Here is a 24,059-nt window from a genome sequence, read left to right as displayed (position 1 = left end):
AAGAACAATTTGATAATTAAATAAACAAAATTTATTGCAAAAAAATTCAGATATTAGAATAATTTTATGATTTTAAAAAAAATTATTTAATTCCTTTGGATGGAATCTTATTGCAATTTTCCCATAATTTTATCTCAAAAAAAGAGTCATGCAGCACCTGTAAAAGAATTATTACAAGGTTTTAAATAGATTAAAAATACTCTGTCCATTTGTTTTGCTTTAATTACATATACTTCTCTTATATTTTAAAAACATATATTTTAGTTCAAATCATTAATATTATTAAAAAATATTTTAAAAAAACGTTTTAGATATATTTTTTAATTAAAAATTACCTTTCATTCTATTAAATTTCTAACTTTTAACATTAATACTTATTAATGATCTATTTAATATTTTTTATAAATTTAGTAAATGAATATATAACTTTATAATTTAATTAAAAATACGTATATGTGATTACAAAACATTTTCAGCCAACATATATATTTAAAAGATTACATCACAAATAAATTTAAATAAATAAACAAGATTAAACATTTAAATTTATTGTAAAATAAAATTTTATATTTATAATATTAATTAAATTTATTATATGATAATCTATTTAATAGTATAACAAAAAAATATTAAAATGTGTACTGAAATTATTTTTTAATTTCAAATAAAGATATTAAATTATAACTACTAAGTAATACTTGCTTGAAGATGGGGTATTTTAGTCAAAATAATAGGTCAACACTATAATTTAGCAGTCAATTAATAGTTAAATGGACAAAAATTGAATCCTAAACCATAAGAAATATTTGTATAACATATATTTTGATTTTAAATGAGGTTTATACAAGTTTCTAAAATAAAAAAAAAGGTCTTTGCAATTTATATTAAATAGACAGGAGATTGATATATTTTACTCTTTTAAATAATGAAAATTAATTCTAAAAAATCTCAATAATAAGTGAATAACATGGATTTGTTGTTATTTCTTATCATTCATGATATTTTGCTCAATTGTTATGAGACATTTTATGATTATATTCATATATTGATATCTTTTTAATAGTTCTTTCAATAATTAGCCTCGTAATTGAGATGATTTATTTTAAGTATCTTATGTATCATACAAAAACCCTACTATTCATCAGTTATAGAAAATCTGATTCTAATTAACCTTGCTTTAAATGCCTTTTATTTCATTGCTTATTAGAGACCTGTATTTATGAATATTCTAACTTATAATATCCTTAATATAAGATCTACTTAAGATAAATTTAAAAAGTTAAATAAATTATTTAACTGTCACAAACATGACATAACCATCCTATAATAATTTTTATAATACTATTAAGTTATACACTGATTTATAAATTATAAATGAGATAAATTAATTTAAAAAATATAAACATAAAAAACAAGGTGAGTTGAGTTGGAGCAAATCCATCTTCCTAAGTGACTCGGCTGCAGTATTAAAGCTGATGTAAGAGCATAACACCTAAAAATTACTCAGGTGAGTGGATCGTGACATTGCAGTCTGAATTTTTAAAGACGATGAAGTAAACAAAGCACCCAGATAAGCGAATTGAATTTTGATGAGGTGCGAGAAAAATAAGGAAATAATGGAATGAGAATTACACAATTATTGAAACGTGAAAAGGAAGCAGGCAAGAAGGTGGATACGTACGATAATAAGATCATTTATTCCAGGAGGGGGATCAAAGGGGAGGGAACGGATATGTCTGCAATGGAGAGCCGTAACAATGCAACGCATTTCACTGCAGACAAGAAGCAGATCGCAATACGACCCCGGCCATCAAATGGCTATGTTGCGTAGGGAAGAGACACGCGAGCTGTGTGGGAGCTTCCATGCGGTGCGTTATTTACAGCGCCTACCCCACTACTCACATGCCCTTGCCTCGACGACGCTATACTGTTGGTGGCCCCTCTCTGTCCCTCTCCTGCCTCCACCGCCCTCACCGGCTGTGGCCCTACGTTCACTGCCTTCTGGCTCCTACAGCTCAGCAACGACATCCCGTTTCCCGATGATCCTTTCCGTTTCCACTTCTCTGCCGGGTGAACCTCCCCACCGCCATGCACGATGCCCGCGTCGTCCGCTATCTCCGATGCGCTCGCTGAGAAGTTGACCGCGCTTGCTCTGTCGAACCCTTCTGCGGTTGTCACGCTCCAGTCGATGCTCGCCTCGCTTGGCTCGTAGCACTCGGTTATTGTGGGTGTTGTTGAATCCATGCTTCGCCTGCCGAACAGGTAGCTGTGGTTGTTGTTGGTGCCTAATCGTTTTGCGTCGAATGTGGTGACGTCGTCGAGGGAGTCTCTTCGCCGATACATGATTGGGCATGTCGATGTGGTCTGGGTGGAGAAGCTCTCTATTTCGAATAGATCGGAGCTTGCGTCGCTTGCTACGTCGTCGTCGATGATTCGTGACTTGGGGCTTGGGGGGAATGGGAAATTCTGGCGACCTCTGTCGTTGGGTTTTCGTGGAACAGAGTCGAGTTCGATGTCGGGAGGTCGGAAAATTTCCAAGGATTCCCGGCGTGGATCTTCATCGACCTCGTTCACGTTCTGTAATGCTGTGGTGGGCTTTTCTGACTGTGGTTTCAATACAGGGAAAGTGAAGCCATCAGCGAAGGGTCTGGCGGAGGTGAGGAATCGTGGAGGCTGCAAAATTGCACTAACTCGAGTTCCAGCTGATTGGTGTCTTTGAGACTGGGCGACAAACATTTCCTGGTCTAATGGTCTCTGGTCCACCCAGTTGCTGCTGTGTATGATGGGAATCGGAATCTTTTGGTTTTCAGGATTATTAGCCGCTGTCTCCATATTCATTGTAAACTTGTCCATTGGCGTCTTGAAATTGGGGCTATCTAGGTCCTGCCTTTTGAGGTTCAGAGAATCTCTGGTGATTTGGCTGTGTGATAAACGTGGTGGAGCTGGTGGTGTTTGTGCCATTTGGGTTTTGTTCTCTAATGTATTTTCCTTCACCTCAACGGATTTCTTACCAGAGCAAGGACATTTTCTTCGAAAAAACCACATGGGTTTACACAATGAATCTCTGAGCTTCCTGTTGGGATCAGTGGGATGAGGTGGGTTCCTCATAGAGACTGAAATAGCTCCTGGAGGATGAGAGAGCAAACCAGTTTGGCTATTCCAACTGGCTTCTGAAGAGGCTGTTGGAGTTGCAGCATGGAAAGAACGTGCTCTGTAGTTCCTGATGTTAGAATAACCTTCAATAGACGAAGCAGAGGAGTATCGTCTGGGCTCCGTAATAGTACCACCCCGCTCCGGATTGTGTTCGACATTCAAATTAACCAGTGGAGATACTCTACTGTTGCTGCTAATGCTTACCTTTTGCATGTCATTGTTGGTTGCTTCGTTGAAATACTTGTGGGCATCAAATATACTGAGCTCAGAATCATCAAGGGCTCTACATCCACCAAGGCCAACGGGGAGATGTCGCTGGCAACTAATTGCCTCATCGGGCCTCAGATAAGAAGAGAAAGATGCATCTCTATCTCTCAGAGCAGGAGACTTGGGAGGAATCAGGTTCCCATGAAAGGTCTTCATCACTGTTGTTCTTTCCATTTTGCTTGCTCTTGCGTGAGATATTAATTAATAATACATTTGTAACTGGCAAAGCTGAAGATGAAACTGACTAGTGGAGCTGTATCCTCTGAAATTACTTCTGCATATGCTGATATATACGAAGTGCAGGGCTATGTATCCTAATGTGCCAACTTGTCCTGTCATCAATCATGAAGCAGTAAAAACTGCTTATTCTTCCCCCACCTGTCCTTTTCCCTTCACATTCTACGAAACAAACTTCCAATTTATGATCGGCCTCAGACATATGTCTTCTTAATGCATTATGAGTAAACAACAAAAGTCAGTGAATTTAAAATACAGCATACCAGCTAAATTATGACATATCCTTCTGGATAGAATGATAGAATAACCAATGCCATGTGGCAATTCATAATTTGGTTGCATCATCATTTATGACCATTTGTTACCGGCAATCTCTGTCAAGAGATCAATCATTGTAACAAATTGCAGCTCCTTGTGAGTTGTGTGCGTTACAGTAGCTTTAGTTAGCAGACACCATGCCCAACATATAACATTCAAGCAGCAGACACCTGCTCGCTATGAAGTACGGTTTCTTCAATTCAGATTTAAAAAAAAAAAAAAGGGCTAATGCTGCTTGCTTTTGAAAAGGATAATAGGATATATAAAGAGATACAGGATTTCCTCATGATACAAGGTAAACATGTTAGGCTCTTCCATGTGTTGGCTTATCTTAATGTGTGAAGCATCACTCAGAAAGAGTCGGGCATATGCCATGTGAAGCTATGAAACATCACTTTAATGCGAAGTGCATGTTGGCTCCATATTGCATGCCTCATAAGTCTAGTATGACTGCAAATCAATCGAGATATCTAAAAAGTGCCTGGATTGATCTCTTGTATATCCCTGATGGATTCCATCTTATCTTAAGATCTACAAGTCTAACCATTTCTACTTTCTTTTCCTTATTTTCAAAGTAACCTTTATTTCTCTTACTGTGACTGCGCGTGACAGGTTTGGTGGTGTTGATTCAAGCTATTAGGAAAGAAACAAGTCCCATCTGACATCAAATATGAGCCAGAAATCAATGGGAATGTGTGTGAGGGTCCATTCCATTTGACATTTAGGGAAGAAGGTCTGTCTGAACTCTGGAGAGACCATAAGTAACTGTCTTTATGGTTTTACACAATCAAGCTCATCAGAGGTGGATTGATTTGGGAAGAAGTGGGTGGTGGGTCACCATTAACATTCTGGGTAACGCGCACTGCTTTATTGCCTGCCTCTAGACAATTTATGTATAGGTCTTGATCAGTGTGGGCTGACTTGTGCTCTGGAGAAAGACTTGGTTACATTCTTTTTTCTATCTAATCAAGCAAGTCTTTTTTTCACCTTGTAATTCTTGTACTTATTTGTTCATTGTCAATGTTTATACTACAACTATTCATTGACTAGAAACAGGTGATGTGTTGCTTATGATAAGGCTTCTTCTGTTCTTGAGCAGATGAGCCAGTCCGTTATGCCCCTCGTAAAATGTATATACGTCCCAATGTCCCATACTGGTTTGGGCTAAGAACAACTATTTTGTCATAAAAATCAATAGAGTGTACTGTTATTGGTTCCTGTACCCAGTAGTTGGTCATTGACTAGAAACGGACTTTGTTGCTTATTGCATGTTTGCTTCTGTTCTTTAGCAGATGAGCGCGTCTGTTAAAACCCCCCGTAAAATGAATGCATATAGTTTTGGCTAATAACGTTTTGTCATAAATCATACAGGGAAATAGTTCTTGCTTATTTTTCCTCCTTTATCCACGTGAAGCATAAATTTATGATTCTAGTGTTGCTCTTATTTTATTGGTTTAGCTAACTAGTTGTTGGGCATAATTTTTAATTAAAGACCTGTACAATTCTTATGTATAATTATGTCTAAGTAACAGGAAGTCATTGCCTTATTGGTTATTAGTCTTGGGAGAAATATTTTAGTTGCTTTTTGATAAATGTCTTCACACACACACACCCCCAAGGAAATATGTTTTATTTTTGAATTACAGCTTGATTTTAACTTTTAACGTGTTAAATTTCAGGGCTGCTGGCTCACTGTAAAATATAAGATCTAATGGTATAAGATTTGCTTAGATATGAGCCGACATGATATAAAGCTTTAAATCTTGAATAGTATGCCGCTGTTGATGTAACGCTATATGAGATATTATTATATCATGTTTTTGCTCACTGTATAAGATATTGTATTGTATTATCACTTTTCTGATGGCATATAACATGATATTGGGAACGAGTATCATTTCCTTAAAAATGATAAATGTTGTATATTCATCTATTTCTTATAAAGAAAAACTAAAGTACATAAAAAGTGCACAAATTGATAAATTATCGGAACTGTTCTGAAATATGTGTTTCTTTTAATCATCAAATTTGAATTTAAAGCTTTAACCCCCCCCCCCCCAAAAAAGAAAAAAATTGAATTTAGATATCTTCCTGCATGCGAACAAATAAATAAAGGGTGAGTGAAGTGAAAGCACTGTCGGAACAGTTATCCAACGGTTCCGTACGAAAACCGACAGAACATACCCATTTGTTCAAAATGATGAACTTTTATAGTTCACCCTTTGTTTCAAATTTGTACGAAGAAATATCATGGAATAATGTATGATAAAATCTAACCAAACGGAGAAAGAGTCGTACAAGAATAAATCTTGTAGTGTAGAGGGAGGAGCAAAAGCACGGGACTTTCCTACTTGCCACGAATTTCCACCACCACCACACAAACAGAAAAAAGAAAATATGGCCCAGACAAAGAAAGATCTCATCCCAATCATCATCTATGGCTCTTCTTCCCTCCATTTCCCATGTCTACTCCTCCCAACGCTGTCTTCCATTTCTTCTTCCTTCTCTTGACAACCCCATTTCTTTTTCTTCAAAATCTTTCAACGCACTGACTCCATTTAGGCTGCGACTGAACCACAGAAGCAGAAACTCCAAGCTCTTTTCTGTTTCTTACAGGTATTTCATAGATGAAGATGATGAAGATGATGAAGAGGAGGACGCTGAAGATCACAACTTTGATGAAGCAGTGGCTCTATTCAATGGCAGAGATTACTACAAGTGCCATGACTATCTCGAGGTTCTATGGCACGAAGCTGAAGACCCTACCAGAACTCTGATTCATGGTATTCTGCAATGTGCTGTAGGATTTCATCACCTCTTCAACCAGGTTTTTGACATTGCCCATGAGATATTCCATTTCTTTTTTCATTTTCCTTTGATTTAAGAATTTGGGTTGTGTTTTGATTTGAGAATTGTGCGTGAATTGGCTGGTTAGAACCACAGAGGAGCAATGATGCAGTTGGGAGAGGGGCTTTGTAAGCTGAGAAAGATGGAGTTTCAAACTGGGCCGTTTCATGAGTTTGAGAAAGACATTTCTGCAGTTCTGGATTTTATATACCAGACACAGATAGAACTAGCTGCTTGTGAGTCGCTTCACTCTAAAAAGCTTTGACATGTTCAGGTTTAATGAAAAGTTATGTGATGTTTTGTGTAATTTGAGCAGGCGGTGATGATATGTGTGTGGCAATGGATCAATCAGAAAGATCTTACCAACTTCTAGGGGAATATGGTGCAGGACAACGTGTGTATGATCTAGAACTTGGTAATGATGCCTCAGTGTACATTGTGTTCTATCCACCAGGCTCTCATGCTGCCACTGAACCACCAAGGGTAAAGCTTCCCAAAATTAAGGCCGCCACAGAACATCTTGTGGCCTATGGTTATCGATAAAAAATAGTTGAAAAGAAAAAACAAAATAAACCTCGCCATCGATTGTAGATCATTGAAATTAATTGGTGAGTTTAAACTTAGTTGCATGTTATATCAATGGCCTCTGTGCTCAACAGTGTAGATGTGATAAACCAGAGAAGAATAGAACCAATATTAATGTACAATTAAAAAAATTTCCTTTGAATTATGGTATTCATAATATAATTCATGATATCATGTGTTTGCTCGAAAGCATGATTCTGGATTCCAAAACTAGCTAGGAAAGAGGACGATATTAGAAATCTTAGAAATTTTGATACTGACGTAGAAGTCTATCTACGTGGATTCAATTTTACAGCGGCTCCAAACTGGGTTTAGAATCTGGCAAGCAATAGGGTGGCAAATGGGATTAGCTTCTCAACAAAGTCGTACTGATATTGTACAAGCTTATTTCCTATTTATGATAATAACAACTCAGCGCTGTCTTGAAACGTGACAATATGATTCGTTCCCCCGGATTTTCTTGCCCCGTCTGTTTGCTCGCTGTGAGCTTGGCGAGTGAGCCGATTCATATTCGCATATTTTGTAAAAGAATATATAATACACGCTTCTTTTTTTTTAATTTTCACACGCTTTTAAAATTAGCTAGAGAACGTAATACCATGAACAATTCAATTATTTATATTACAATTGTATACATCAATTATTTCCATACAGAAGAGAAGAGAAACAGCTTATGTATACGTCATTAATCATTCATATAAATGGGGGGTAAACAGCTTAAGTTATCGATTAAATGGAAATAAGAGAACCTGAAAATCAAATTTTAAAAGGATTTCTTGATATCATATGACTAAAAAAAAAGGACTACCATTTATAACGTGCATCAAAGACATTCTTCCTATTTTACTTTTCATTTAACAGGAGTAAATATATAATATCAAGAACGTTTTAGGGGAAAAGATCAACTTACAACCCAGTTGAGAATGTCCACTTTTAATTTAGTAAGCATGAGTTTGCTTTTCCCCACTTATATAAAGGAGTACAACCATTCCCCCCTTCACCCTCTTCTTTACCAAATGAGGGAACATTAAAACCCCTCCTTCCTCTCCCACTTAACTCTTAAATAAACCAAACATAGCGATGATCTTTATATCATATGTCGACAATTTTCCTCCTGACACGGAAGCAGCAAAACCTTTGATCTCCAAAATTAGTAATTTCTTTTTTCTTTTTTGATTAACTGACAATTGACAATTTAAAAACACATGTCTTCTCTTTCCAGGATAAGTTTCTTTCTTTTCAAGAAGTTTCACCCCGTGCTACCAGACAAATCACCAGAAAATGCACTTCCGTACGAGACTGATCCAGTTTGTGAAGTGCTGCTGGCTCTAGCTTTATGAAACTGTCGTATGCGAAAAGCATCTTGAGGAAGCGGTTGGCTTTGGACGGTTGCAGTATCATCATCCTCTTGTCCTGGAAATTTATATTATTAAAAATCTTCATCAAGGGAAAATGAACCTTTGAAGTAAAAGAAACAAGAAAACCCAAGTATAGGCTGCACAGATAATGAGCAGGATCATATTAAAAAAAGCGATTAATAATCTCCATTATTGAGGACATAAGTATACACATAACGCATCAGACAGAAATGAATCTCCAAGTGCAAATGCGGCTCCATATAAATGCGTCCGCATTCAGTGCTCATCACCTGATAAGCAATCTAGGCCATCCCGATCTAATCCGGACAGTCTAGATTTAATATTTTTAAATAATTATTTAAAAATAGAAAAAAAAATATTTTTTAAAAAAATTAAAATTAAAATTAAATCTGGACCGTCCACATCAGATCTGGACGGTCCAAATCTAATGAGCATTGGGTGCTCATCAGTTTTGATGAGCACCCAATGCAAATCCTCATGTAAAGAGACCGTTCAAGTATAAATTAAATCATAAGCCATAGTAAAGTAAATGATATTCCATTTTGGGAATCTCCGTTACCTAATAATTAAAAATTGATGAGTCGTAAATAACAAGATTTGACAACTAAAATGCCAACTCTGCTTTGAAATAGAATGTGAAGTAAAAATAATACTCCTCCGGTCTTAATAAAAGACCTATTTAATTTGATTAGATTAAGAAAGTTAGGTAAGTTAGTTAATTATAGAAAATATGACATGTTTGTTTCTAAAACACCATAATTATCTTTCTTAATATCCTTCCTCCCCCATTTACTTGATAAATATGAGAAATATATCTTATATTTGAAACCAAAATTAACTTAACAATTAAGTCATATATTAAAGACCGGAGGAGTACATACTTGCCAGTAAAGCAAAGCGGTAGATATAGAAGTTCCTTCCTCAATAACGAACATGACTGAGGAACGAATCATTGGTTGGCCCTCCAGTTAAATATTTGACCACGCCAAAATATGATTTTATATGGCGGAAATACCTTAAGAGGTATCAAGGATGAGATTTATGCAGAATATTCTAGAGTAAAACTGCATGAAAAAATGGCAATAAGTTTGGTCAGCGTGGATGATGCACATACTGTCTAATTCCTTCCTCTTTCCATGTTGTCTTCTGCCAGTTGGTTTAAAAGATGAGGCACTTGGCATGTGGTGTGACTTGCTTGAACCAGAAATTTCACTTGTAGAACGTGCGGGACCTGTTGGCAATTGTGCTGGCGTCCCTATCTTCCCACTTTGTGCTGTTGGTAAGTCACTCTGCAAGCAAATTGATAACACAATATCGACATTCGGTGTTGGACCTGTCATTTTAATAACACATTTCAGTACATGGCGATCAAGATAATCCACGTGAACACGTGAACACGGTCAAACAAGAAGTTTGGTCCTAGTAGTCCAGTAAATAAAAAAGTTTGTTTTGAATTCATCAATTCCCTGATCCATCAAATTTCTCAGGAATCCAAAAGTCTTCCAAATATCATAGGCAACAAAAATTGTGGACTTTCAGGTTTTTGTGGTCACGAATAATCACAAATATGGTTGCCTTCTTCAAGCTTGGCACAATAATTGTAGAGAAGAAGACAGTGGGGGAGGGGGGGGGGATAAAACAAACAATTGCCAAAGAAAAGAAGAGGAAGAGAAAAGAGAACCAAACAAAATAGGGTCATTCACCAACAAAACCAAAATTCATTTCGGCTTTGTTTTTAAGCCAGTTGTTTACAAAACAAAGGATCATTATTGAGTAAATGCTGAATTTATATCACAAGTCACGGAGTTTAGAAAATTACCCTCAACATTGGGAAGATTTGATAAAAATGCTGTTAAAGCAGGTGGTGTAGCTTTGAGAATTTCATCTAAAGCGTTTGTCCCTGCACCTGTTATTGTAGTCATCCAATGAGACAACGTCATAGATGAAACAGAAATTCCAGGTTCCGTTGTGCTAGGAAAATTAACAAGCAATCGCATTCTTGCCATCAATCAACCAGTGTAAAGCAACTACCAAAGACTCACCTCTCCTGAACCTTGAAATTTGAAAGAATGCATGTAATGGTAATCCCTTTTATCTAGTACTTAGCTTCAAGTAAAGCCTTCCCCCCCCCCTTTGTAGTACATATGGTGGAACTAGAATGACAGTTAAACACTAACCCGCAGGGTTGGATCGGCTGGGGTAGGTCCAACTCAACCAACCCTTGGGCACGTAGCACCCTGAGGACTAGGGGTGCTAACCTTAATGGTTCTTACCATGTCTCAATTCGGATTAATTTGGTTTGTAATTTCTTGTGGGGTTGTTGACTTGGATACTAGGTGCGAAAGCCAAAAAAAAAAAGACACTTAAATGCTCTTCTTCTACTGACTTGATATAATATAAGATACAATCCTATCACATTCAAAGGAATAAATGAGAATTTGGACCCACGACTTAAGCAAAATTAGGGAAGCTAGAAAGGAAATAAAACACTCCCCGAGCTTTTGATAAGCTAGGACCTCTCTTTTCACACATCAGCTAAATTCTTCCTTAACCCCTCTAGACCTCAAACCCTCCTTTCTAGACCTCTTTCCCCAACCCCCCCCCCTTCTTTTTTTCTTTTCAGTTCACCCCCTTACATCACTCAATTCCTTCTTTCTTCCTTTGGCCCCCATGCTAACCAAAAATGCAACCACAGCTCCTTGTACTCCTTTTGTCTTTAATCTCTTGCCATAACCCTTTACCATTCGGGGCCTGAAAGCTACAGGTCCATCAACATGCCATTATTGCATGTGACAAAAACAGCAAGGGAAAGTTTAGGAGCTCACGAGTCACAATGTGTGACTCCTATACTAAACATAGAAGTTCAATCCTCAGAAATATTTACAAATGCATTTAGTTTAGCAATGTCTTGTGGAAAACTGGCGACTCATGCGCATTAAGAAGCACTTCAGATGTGTTGAACTGAGGGGGAGCTATCATAACCAGGAAGGCTATAACGGTATACCCAATTTCAATAATTTTCGCTTGAATTTCCACCATTATACCTAAAAGTTAAGCCTGTATATAAATTCTAAAGAATGCATCCCGTGAAAACTCCACACACTAAAACATAGCAGAATGATCCTCCCCCTTATTCTAAAACATATAAATAACATGAAGCGGGAGTAAGAAGTTCAGGAGTATTCAGTAAGGTAACAAGGTTGAGCACAATGCAACTATATCATTTCTCTCTATGAATTGGAAATATAATCATCATGCACTTCAATAACAATATTTGGTGAACTGATGTAACTATCATGTGTTTATATGTAATTCCCCTGTCCTTCCACCTCCTATTCTTTTATACTTTATATACAGTACAAACTTGATGCGTAATTCAGCAGCCCGTATGACGCATCTAAGCTATGTAACTTCACACATACAAGAAAGGCAAGATCAAGTTTCGTGTTTTCATGTCTTGATACTGTACTTTCAAGCGGACAATAGAATATCAGATGACATCAAGACAAAAGAAAAGAGAGAAGTAGTGTCGGAATATTACGTATGGTATCAAAAGTATTTAAGTATTTATTCTCAGAATCATGGCTTTTCAAATACTGGTGCTGTCCTGTTTCTATTCCTCTTTCAATTTTTTTTTTGGACATCCTAGGACATAAAGAATATAACAATTTGAAGATAAGGATTAATAGAACATATTTCAATCTATTAATTACATATACCATCCTTTTTCAATAATCACTTATATGTTTATTGACAATCAATATCTTTACCTTAATTAGTATAGTAAGATTTTATTTTTCATTTTTGAATTCGAATTCAAACTTTGTTATTTTAATTAATAATATGTTTACATGCAAACTCTCTCTGGATATTATGATATAGTAGGAAAGAAAATAAAAGATATCAATAATAAAAAAGAGAAATTGAAAGGTTAAATCAACTATCTAATATAAATAACGTGTGAAAAAGGTAGGTAGTGAGAAAGGAGAATGTATTGTCAAACACAAGTTAAAACATCGGTATCAGTAATTGTTATTCAAATTTCAAACAGCATGGGAAGCATACCAGGGTTAAGCGTGGGATCATAAATCACCATCTTTGAAGTATCAGGATAAACAACCTTTGTTGACATTGCTGAAATGTTTGTTATGCCCGTAGACACCTTGTCTGCACGAACAGTGCCACCATTTACCACATAAGAAGGCATAATGAGAAGTTAATCGTGTAAATAAAATATAAGATTCGTACCTAAGAGGCTGGTTCCATTAGGCAGAAGGGACTTCTCCACTTTCTTATTGATATTTTTTGAAAGCCACTAAAGAGGTAGACATGAACAGTGAATTACTACACAGGACAATGTACAGACAAAAATACAGCCAACAAACATGAGAAGGAATGATTCTCAGCAATCTAAACATCATCTTGTCTATAGACACCTTTTTCACGAGTTACTGTTCGTCAAAAGCAGATTTGTCTGAAAAATAAGAGTAAAAAGGCACTTTAACCAGTATTGGAAATACCTAAATGATACTAGTATTATAAGAATCAAGCTTCATCTTTATCATGATATGACCAACATTATTTCTAAATCCGGATGGCCATATATTTCATTATTGAATTTCCTGCATCGAGTCAGGAATAATTGTAGATGTTGGTCATTATGATGATCACATCAAATCTGCAGACAATTACTGTCATTAAAGATTTAGCTCCAGATTCTCAGCCTCTTGGTCTGCTGTCCTTTGGCTTTCTTTTTATCGCCTATTTTTATGTAGTTTACCTTCTTTGACCATTTTATGGGGTTCTATAGGCAAACTTGCTGGCACGGCTCATACAAGAACTCTTCTATTTCACTGGAATAAACCAAGCTAATCTAAGCAACCCTTATTCTAACAATATACAGTAGATTTGTAACATTGATTAAATCCAACATTTCGATAGTAAAACTGCAAAGGGATGTACGAAAGCAGTCTTTGTATGCCCAAAAAAGTAGTTAAAAAACTACTCATAAACAAAAATCTAATTAAATTCCGACTACCTCCAGGAACAAACTTGAAACATCTTCGTTAATTTAGTCAAAAGGTTGATGCCACCCCAATTAAATCACATAAAGGGGGGGAATTACCCATTAAAAGTAAATATGTCCAAACTTTCTTTCAAAAAATTGGTAAAATACCAAGTATGACCTTATTCCAGAATCACTGATTGTAGTTAGAAGCGAAATTGCTATTGTTGATGCCATGGATTTTTCTGTTTTCTTTCACTTGGGAGAATTCAGGGAAATATAAAATGAGTTTCATGGATGCTCAACAACGGATGCTAATGAGACACAATAGACTCCACAATACAATTCAACTTCTACGAGGAAACAAAACACGTTTAGGAGCCAGACACCAGGAAAAAAAAACAAAAAGAACAAAAACTAGTACCTCCTCGCGAGCTAAATGATCAAGATCCTTTGAGGAGCATGGCCAAAGCTCCATGAAACTATACCGTGATATAACATCCTGCAGAGAGCTCTCTAATGCCGATGTTCCATCTTCACCTGTTCCAGAAAGTGCTTCTTTTCTTCTTTGCTCAACCTGCCATAATATTGATGTCAAGATACTTTTTCATAGAGAGCTACACAGCCTCCAATAGCAGGGTATTAGATAACGAAGGCAATAACAAAATATCTAAGTAAATCAAAGAGAATAGTGACTGGTTTAAATTTCATGACTAGTTTACATTTTCTTGTCATTGCACAAGATCTTGTTTCCAACTATTATTGCGGAATATCTAGGGGAAAACTTTGCTTTGAATACATGGATTTAGTTTACAAGAAGGAAGTCTAAGGCCATTGGACTTGGTTAAAAAAAAATCGGCTTCAGATGAACTTCAGCCCTTTCTTTCCAACGTCATAACATATCCTAGTAGTGGATGTTCGACAAACAAACCCCAAACAAAGTGGATACAACTTCACACAAGGAAAAAAACAAAACTATGTGGGAAAGTAGAAATTTGATAAGCCTAATTGTGATATGATACATATATGCATCCAAAAACTAATGTGCTCACCTTCAACATGCTAGCAAGGTCCCCGTAAGTTTGTTCAAACTGGGTGAACTTTTTCCAGACCTGCAGATAGAAATATTTAACAACCGCATTCACATTGAAGTCTGTAAGCAACACCTGATAGACATATAGAGCTAGATAATAGCATAAATTACAAGTGAAAAGAACAACACGTCAAACTGACCACAATATGGAAAATGTTATGCGTTCGTAAATAACAAGATCCCATACTGCTCATAAGTATTGCAAAAAGAAAAGTGCAAAAGTATTATACATTTGGCTATTGAACGGTTTCCAGCAACAGAGACCCTTGAATACGTGATCATTAAATTCACACCAAAGTTGTCAACAATAAAGACCTTCTACCAGGCAGCGTCATATCATGTATCAATGTAATGAAGATAGTCATACAAATATGTCTAAACTGTGAATGTTTCACTCCATGTATTATTCCATATGAGATGATTACAATGTATAGGGTCCGGACGGTGAGAATAATCCGGTTAGAATCATTCAGAAATAAATTACAATTAATGACAGCATACGATCAGGAATTTTATTCTCATGCATAATGATAGGCGAGTATCATGGGCTTTCTAACGGTGTAGTGGCTAGAAAAAGTAATTTAACAAAACCCCAAAACATCCATCAAACCTCAAATACATTCCCCAATGGAATCTCCTTATCCCACGATTTGGAGGTCTTCATCTTCAATCATTCACCAAAGAAATGGTAAGCACCAGAGCATGAGGCATTAAATGGAGTACACAGTCAGCGGTATTTCTTAAGGAAAACAACTATTTCCACAGGGGGCAAATAAGACTTGAGCATTTTATCATACAGCACGAATAGGTTTTCTTTAGGTCCCACATTACCCATCAATCTTAGATTCTTTGCAATCAGGCCTAGAATGGAGTAAACATTTTACAGCGTTTATCCAGAAAAACAGTTACTTCTGGTGAGGGGGAAACACGACATAAGCATTTAATAGTGCATGAGAAAGTCTTCTTTTTCTTTTTCTTTTTTTTTTTGGGGGGGTGTTTGGTTGGGGAACGCAGCATGCACATACTTGGTTTGCTACATTGTGGGTAAGTCTTTTTTCACAAAAGAACAAGAGATAAGTCGGTGCCAGGCATACCTCAACTGATTCATCAGGTGGAAGTGAACTTAAAGCCCGTTCAAACAGAGCCCGTATATTTTGGTCATCATTCAAACGTGTCAAGAAATCAGCATATCTGAATTATCAAGAAAGCAATCATGATAGTCAATCACTGCATAAAATAAGAACAACAGTAGTAATATATTTTTCAGAAAGATTCAACAATAACATAAAACAACAAGAAGCAAAGGATCTTGAGGTATCCCATTTTGTGAGTACATAAACAGACACCAGCATTGCTGGATGTTCTAAGCAACTTTGCATATAATGAGCTCAAGATTTACCAGCTCATGTATAATGAATCCATGATGTTGACAAAAACAACCAGTGATGTTCCTATTTCAGAAAACAATTTTGAGACCACAGAGTTTAACACCTAAGACATCAGCACGCATGGCCAAAAAAGCTTGTGCAAGTACCAGCAAAATGTATTACCACAGACCCTACTACAATAAAGATAACTAACTAGTTAAAAATCTGCATATAAAAGAAATCATTACCGACACAAAGCACTCACTTGAAAAAAAAAAAGTCTTGTGAACTGACCATGTGCTGTCACTCACGAAAGAGAAATCAAATAAACAAACCAACTACCACCAAGGCATGGACTAACTAGAATGCATGCCTGCAGGTGGTAAAAGGAAGGATACTTGAGGGCCGTACCCAAGTATAGAAAATGGCAGAGGGAAGTCCTTAAATGATGTCCTTTTCAAATGATAACATTAATAATAACAAAACAGTTACCACAAAATATAAGCGGAGGTGATCAACAAATTGGAATAGAAAAAGGGTTGTTGAGTTGGTCGAAGAACTCACTCAAGAATGTAAACAGGTTCATGCATGAATCGCTTTAGTCCTGCTTCAAAAACATTGTGCGCCATCTGCATGAATTGAGCAATTATCATGCAGTGATTCAAAAGTTTATTTGCCGATAGTTTATGTTTTCGGCATTGTCATTTGCTAAAAAATTAGAACAATGTTACATTAAGTGGAGCCCATGAAGGACACAACAAGGGCAAGAAGGGTGTTGGTAGTGTGAGCATGCCTCAGAATGATAGGGAAGAACAGCACCAACTTTTGAGAAACATCAATTGCAAATTAATAACAGACAGCTCCTTGCTCATTCTTTCAACATACACACACAAATGCTAAAGTTATAGAATTACATATCCAAGCAAGCATGCATTGACATGCAAAAATTTGTTAGCAAAACTTGGGCAGCAGAATGACTAGAAATAAACATCAGGCACATGATTCTGTAGATAATATGAACTCACCGCCTACCCACAAAAAAAAAAAGAGTTGACCTCAAGTAACTGTCGCATAAAAATAAAGGAAAAATTTGTGGCACCTTTGGATCCTTATCAAGACAAAAGGTCATCATAGCATAAGCAATATAAACATGATAAGTGCAATTTGGAGATTTGCGAGCATCTAGAAAGTACTTCCGAGCTGCTTCAACACCTTCTGTTCTTCTTAGGAAGCGAATGAACTGCAACATGAAAAACAGATGTTAAATTTTTTTTGGAAGGAAATATGTTTGACCTGTCTTTGACAGCACATACTTACGAGAATGAAGATTTTAGTTAACAAAGAATAAAATGATATCTAATCAATTAAACTAATCTGAGTAAACCCACTTTTAGATACAAAATATTGAAATTTCTGCTGAGGAACTTTTCTGTGGATGAAAGATATTCAAATGGGCCACTCAAGCAATTTAAAATAGTTAAACACATAATAAGGCAAACTTAAAGATCAGACCTGAATTTTAAAGAATCCAACATAACTTATGTGAGAAGAAAATTGTTGATCACTAAATTTATCCCTCCCCTCATCTATGCATCTAACATATTCAACTCCCAACTATCCAACAGGCCAACACCTCTGACGAGCATTAAGCATATATTCAAACTATTTCACATACTTGAATATGAGCAAGTGCAGTTGTGCTGACACCATCACCTAAAAGGCTTTCATATATTTTCTTTGCAGCCTGATATCAAACAGAAAAGGCAAAATTGTTAAAAAAATAAAAAAGTTAAAAGAAAAAAGGGTAACAGATATTGAAGCAGTTGTACAATTTGACACACCTGAATTGCACCACGAGATTCCTCCAGCTCTGCATAGGCATAACGTAGCATTTCTGAATCTGCTTATAAATGAAATGTCAAAGGAGGGGAGCTAAAAAGAAGTGAGAAAAAAAAAATCCCTGTGAACCATATTTATGGAAGATTAAAGGCAATAATGAGCAATGCCAAAGGATAGGAATAAAACCTTAAGCAACATACAATCTACAGTTGACATCAAATGAAGACAAGGTACAGAAAAATACGATAAAGAAAATGACAGTCTTAAGAACATCAGAAAAAATTGGATTCTGCAAGTCATATCCACACTTTTATAACCATATAATTTCATACTGTAAGCAGCATGTTTTATTCTTGCAGCAGGACTTTGAGGATGCGTGTCCAAAAGTCTTTTAAAAAAAGACTAAAAGTTAAAGTTGCAATTAAAAGTTGAGATATGGAGACAATAGTAAATCCATTTTGAAACTAAAATTAATGGAAGACAAGGACCACACACCAGGGAGAGCCTTCAGTGACCGCTGAAAAACTTTGATTGCAGCATCTATTGAACCACCTTTTGCATGCCATGTTGCATAATCATACCATATATCAGGATAATGGTACAGATACATCAGACACTGAATACCAGGAAAATGCAGTAAGCAATCCCATAAATAAAAGGACAAATAAATGGAAACATCATAAGAGCAAAAAACATGATTAATAATGTTGTTAATACCAAATCTCAACAAGGGAGAGGTTTTATTTCCTCTCAGTGGATAAATTAACTGTAAGTTAAACGGAAATGCTTCCTATGGACAAAATACTATTAAGTAACTAGTTCTCTACAAACTAGGTCAATAATGAGTAAAGTCATGATAAATTTGTTCATTTATTGCAACAAATTACAATGCAGAGTCTGTACAAAAGAAATCATTCTTGTGGACTTAATAAAATTTGATGCAGATGTCTACAACTTACTTAAAACCGTGAAAGTATTATAGCAAATCCAACTTGGATTGGGGAACGTCCTGTGAATGCGGAAAGTTGCTTTCTATGTATGTTTACAACTTCCTTAAAACCATGAAAGTATTATGGCAAATCCAACTTGGATTGGGGGATGTCCTGTGAAGAGCGGTTTTACCAACCTTTTCTCTTTGAGGAGATAAACTAAATACATTTTGCCAACACAAAGTAAACAAATATCTTAAAGCTAGGCATGCTCGGGAGTTAGATTGGAATGGTGACTTCTTTTTCTTTACTCAATCAGCACCAACATCAAGTCAATACACAAGGGCTTCCTATTCCCATTTTTCATCTAAACACCGAAGAGATGAAAGTCTTCTCCTCCGCTTATGGCCTCTCTTAATAAAACTGACCAAAACATCCCACGAAGTAAGCAGTTGTAACACTTACCCTTGAAAATTTCACTCTTACTGGTGCAGGTTAATTATGATTAAAAACAGCCTTCATCAAAAATGAAGGAGATGCCATTAGACAGGAACCCAATCATTCACATCCATTACAGATTCCGATTTTAGATGAGATGCAGCCAACCATTTATACTAGCACACTTAGATGCACGGAAGATTAGGAACATAAGTCTGAAGTTGAAAAGTTACTCAAGATGTATATTTTAGCATCCAGTAACAAATTAGAATCCTTAGAGACTTACATGTATCAAAAGTAGGGACTTGGGGTTATGTTGGCAATAATTACATCTATTAAACAAGACCAAAATACACTGACAACAGACACAAACATTCAGATGAAACATGTGAAAATACCGTATCAGGATAGAATTTATTCCCCCGGGGGGGGTTAAAATGAAGGGATAAAATTAATAATAACTAAGTATATTTCATATTACCTGCTCATAAGTAAATATGATTCGCTTGTTTGAGGAAACAGTATCTATTCTCTGTGGATTTCCTCTGGAATGCAGAATGATTAATAAGAAACTTTTCTAATTACTTAATGTTAGTCACATAGATCAGCATAAATTACCACAAAGATAGAGAAATGAAGATGGCAAGCCATGAAATTCATCTAATAGCTATTCTAAATGACCTTTTTATTTTTTTTTTGCGAAAAATATGTTCTATTGACTGCCGAACTTGGCAGCTGTAAGATGATTCTTTGTGAGTTTCTTAAAAAAAATCTTTTAGATAAACCAAATTGTTGTCCTAAGTCCATAACTACAACATTAAAAATAGTAATCGCCCTTTAGAAAATCAATAGCACTACTCCAGGGAAACTTCAATGATTAAAAAGTAACCAGAAAACTGAAAAATCAATAGACCTTTCACTTATCCTCTCTTCAGTAGTAAGGCAAGACAGAGATGATATTGAAAAAGTTGCTATAAAGAATGAAATGTTGACCCATATTTGGAAACATCATAACGCAAAGCAGCAAGATCCTCTTCATTCTCAAAGGGTTAAGGTTGCATTCCTGACTTTCTGGCGGGTTAAGGCTGATGATGGTTTGAGGGGGTAAATTAACTGGCTACGCAAAGGGACCGGAATGGCCAATCTCAAAAACAGAATCCCCCCCCCAAAAAAAAAAAAAACCCTTTCTGTCATCTGTGCTTAATAGGCAATTTATGCTACCTTTTATTCGCTCTACATCTAAATAAAATACTCTATTATAAAAAAGCAGAGGAAAAAACCTTTATTAGCGTACACAAAACAAAGGCATAGAATATTTAATCTCTCATGTTTTACCTTTTTTTTTTTTTTGCTTCCCTTTTTACCTTTGTGTCAGCTACACTTAGAGGGAATTTTATACCATTACGTCCTATTTTATTTTCATACCTTTTGTGATAAAATCCCAAATTAACTTATTAAGCACCCCAGATCTTTGATGGATGTATCAACTTATGCAAGAGATGCATGTTTTCACCAAAACAGAAAGGGGAAAAAAGAATGCACAAATACATAAATTCAAGTAGCAAAAACACAATCAGCATCAATTATATGTCCCATCCCCACAGTGCATAAGTAATGAATTACAAAACCATAAAACTAAGAAAGACCAGTGTAATTCTCACTTTTCAAAAGCCAACAGTCTTTTCCATGCCATCCACTGCCCTTCTTCCTATCAAAGAAAAAATTACGACTGGTCATGACAAACAATCGCAAGATAATGTTCAATAAACATACCGTCAAGAATCACAGCATAATGTTCAATAAATTGTTAAGTGAAAACCTGTGATTGGTTTCACTAATGTCTAACTGGGTTTTAGGTATAGACGCAAGCCCATCATATATTGAGCCAAAACTTCATTTTCATTAGGAAAGAAGGGGGCAACAGGAATCAAACGCTTGAACACTTGATCATTAGAGACTTCTATGCCATATCAAGGACTACTCCACCCAAAAAGCATAAGCAACTAAGTCACGATCCATGATTGCTTTTATCAATATATTTAACAAATATGTCCTCTAACACAACACATTAGGAAAGAAGGGGGCAACAGGAATCAAACGCTTGAACACTTGATCGTTAGAGACTTCTATGCCATATCAAGGACTACTCCAACCAAAAAGCATAAGCAATTAAGTGAAGATCCATGATTGGTTTTATCAACATATTTAACAAATATGTACCTCTAACACAACACATTTTCCAGAAAAACATTATTCTTGGCAGCTTAATCAGGCTGATAAAAAACTTTTCAAGAGAATTAGCGCACAAAGATGCAGAAAGTTGCCTTGGCAGATCCAGTGGTGGTACAGCAAGCATATTCCAATCAATCTCCTCAACATATTTCTTCCGCTCCCTGTATACTGCCCTGGCACTAGTATATTTTGGTTGATACTCAGATATCAACCCTTTAGCCTGCGAAATACCTTTACCATCAGACTATGTGCCTTCAGTATATTCTTAACTAAATACCACAGAATAACACCTTCAGGTATAAGTAAGCCATAATTTCAGATAAAGTATGAATATCTGAGACCAATACATTACCAACTGACGACTAACGGAATTTTCAAAATTTTCATATTCCTTCCAAAGCTGTTCAATGTGATGTGTAGGAGTAACAATGGCCTTTTGGTATGCTTTCCGCACAGTAGTCATCCGGTGCGACTCTTCTTGAGAGTTTAGAGCCTAAAAATGAAGTCAATAAAAATAAATTAAATTAATAATGAATTGTGCCATTATTCTCTATTTTGCACAGAACATGAGAGCAACTACACAAACCGGCAATGACTTTAAAAAGGCTATGTACTCCATCCATACGGGGCCAGATGCTATGTCTGCTCCTGTCAGTAAATAATAGGAATTAATTGAGTTAGTGGGGGAAAAACTGAAATATACCATTGCTAGATCCACCAAATGATGCCCAAAAAATTAACCAACATATAAGAAAATTAGGTTATTTAAATATGATCAGCAAAAAACAATTATGAAGTCACTCTTAAGCCAAACATAATCTGCTTCTATCTTCATGTCATACATGCTAACTGCCAAGACATTCTGGGCTAGTGACCTTCAGGACATCCAGTTCCCCAGAAGCCCCTCCCTGAAACTCCCCTCCCTGAAACTTGACTAAGTTACACTTTACATCACTTAATTCTTTCATGTTGACCTCTCCATCAGATAGATGCCTAACAGACTCAATCAGTAAAAAGAAAACCACAGATATTATGCAATGACGTATAAGAATCTGGATGGTACTTGAGGGAAAAGATTTACCAACGTAGTTGAGCATAAAATCAAAGCTTTTCTAGTCTCTTCTTGACCCTCTACCCCTTTCTTGTCATTAACCTTTCTAATGAAACGAATGTAACATCTCCTACAAAGCCAAGACAAAAAAGCAAGTTGAAATGTAAAACTAACATAATACCAGTAGAAAGAGATAAAAAGATGGTCGTTCATCCATGTTACAATGAAAGCAATCAGAATGGATATTTAGGAATGCCTCTAATGATCATGAAGACACTGTGCTATTATATTTATATGGTTTCAAAGAATATATGTATGTGGAAAAGTCCTCGGAGCATAGCACCCTTCACAAGACAACATCTCCATAGTGAAATGTAAGATTTATTTCTATTCCTTTCAATTCCCAAGAATAGAGAAGGGTGAGCAGAGGTGAAGGGGCAAAGAAAGAAAATTGAAAAACAAATATTTTAGATGCCAATAGTGTATATTTACAGCATATTCATATGTAATATCAACGTTCAAAACAATATTAACAAAAACGAGTGATACAACATATTGACACCAGTCACAGTAATAGTGATTGGAAAGCAGGTTGACTCCATCATCCATTGGCCTCATCAGACTAAAGAAGCGACATACCAGAGAGGAATTTGAAGACAAATTAACAAGCATCGACTAAAAAATGTTTGGTGGCATCATCATTATTTATAGCCATATGTGCCTCACATATTGCTTCCAAAACTTGGCCTGTGCCAATAACAAACTTTGTTAAACATTAGTAATACATAAAATCACGCGTTACTATAGCTAAGGAACACAATCGAAGCACCAAATTGAAAACACTCACAGCTGTCGGAAACAAGGTGAGAAGTTGCTCGTATATAGGTGTTGCCTCTGCAATTGGTAAATGCTGAATAGAGGAACACGACGAGTGAGTAAATCTTTCGTCACACAGGGGGTTGAGAGTGATATCATAGTTAGAAACACGAAATTTGGACTTGAAAATGGGTCGAACCTGAGCCTCGTTCGCCAAGATTTCCGCAGCTTCAACATTTGTACTTGTCAGCCACTGGTTTGCTAGAATCAGTGGTATTGTCCTGGGAATGGGGAAAAAAAATAATCATGAAATTATGGATAACCTGCAGAACGGAATTGATGCTTTAATAAAAAGCAACAGTGCGCTGCGAAGTACCATGAAAGGTTAAAATACGCCAATTCAAGGTAAGACTTGATTAAGCACACTATATCAAATATACCGTACAAGGATTCCCGCCTCACCGCGGTCTGGGTGAGAAGTCGGCCGGTGCCTTATATAAGGA

General features: G+C 36.2%; 2 protein-coding genes, 1 long non-coding RNA gene and 1 pseudogene across 3 annotated transcripts; 2 read left to right on the top strand and 2 right to left on the bottom strand.

Moving 5' to 3' along the window:
* Positions 1-1,678: 1,678 nt before the first annotated feature.
* On the bottom strand, positions 1,679-4,581 carry LOC114730023 (protein PHYTOCHROME KINASE SUBSTRATE 4-like). Its single transcript, XM_028917047.1, has one exon. It carries the CDS (start codon positions 3,592-3,594, stop codon positions 1,819-1,821), a length of 1,776 nt encoding a protein of 591 aa, XP_028772880.1. The 5' UTR covers positions 3,595-4,581; the 3' UTR covers positions 1,679-1,818.
* Positions 4,582-6,346: 1,765 nt separating this feature from the next.
* Positions 6,347-7,576, top strand: LOC114730031 (uncharacterized). The gene is made up of 3 exons (XM_028917056.1): positions 6,347-6,802; positions 6,911-7,058; positions 7,139-7,576. The coding sequence occupies exons 1-3, from the start codon at positions 6,413-6,415 to the stop codon at positions 7,363-7,365; spliced, it is 765 nt and encodes a 254-aa protein (XP_028772889.1). The 5' UTR covers positions 6,347-6,412; the 3' UTR covers positions 7,366-7,576.
* Positions 7,577-8,226: 650 nt separating this feature from the next.
* On the bottom strand, positions 8,227-23,981 carry LOC114730047 (cleavage stimulation factor subunit 77-like; annotated as a pseudogene).
* LOC114730040 (uncharacterized) lies at positions 14,929-15,780 on the top strand. Its single transcript, XR_003738806.1, has 2 exons — positions 14,929-15,257; positions 15,449-15,780. It is a non-coding gene; the product is annotated as an uncharacterized LOC114730040 (long non-coding RNA).
* Positions 23,982-24,059: the final 78 nt, after the last annotated feature.

Source organism: Neltuma alba, unplaced genomic scaffold (genome assembly GCF_004799145.2).
Source record: "Neltuma alba isolate B1F8T4 unplaced genomic scaffold, ASM479914v2 tig00002498_pilon, whole genome shotgun sequence".
NCBI lineage: Eukaryota > Viridiplantae > Streptophyta > Magnoliopsida > Fabales > Fabaceae > Neltuma > Neltuma alba.
Note: the sequence above shows the minus strand (reverse complement) of the source record. Positions and strands in the feature narration are given on the sequence as shown.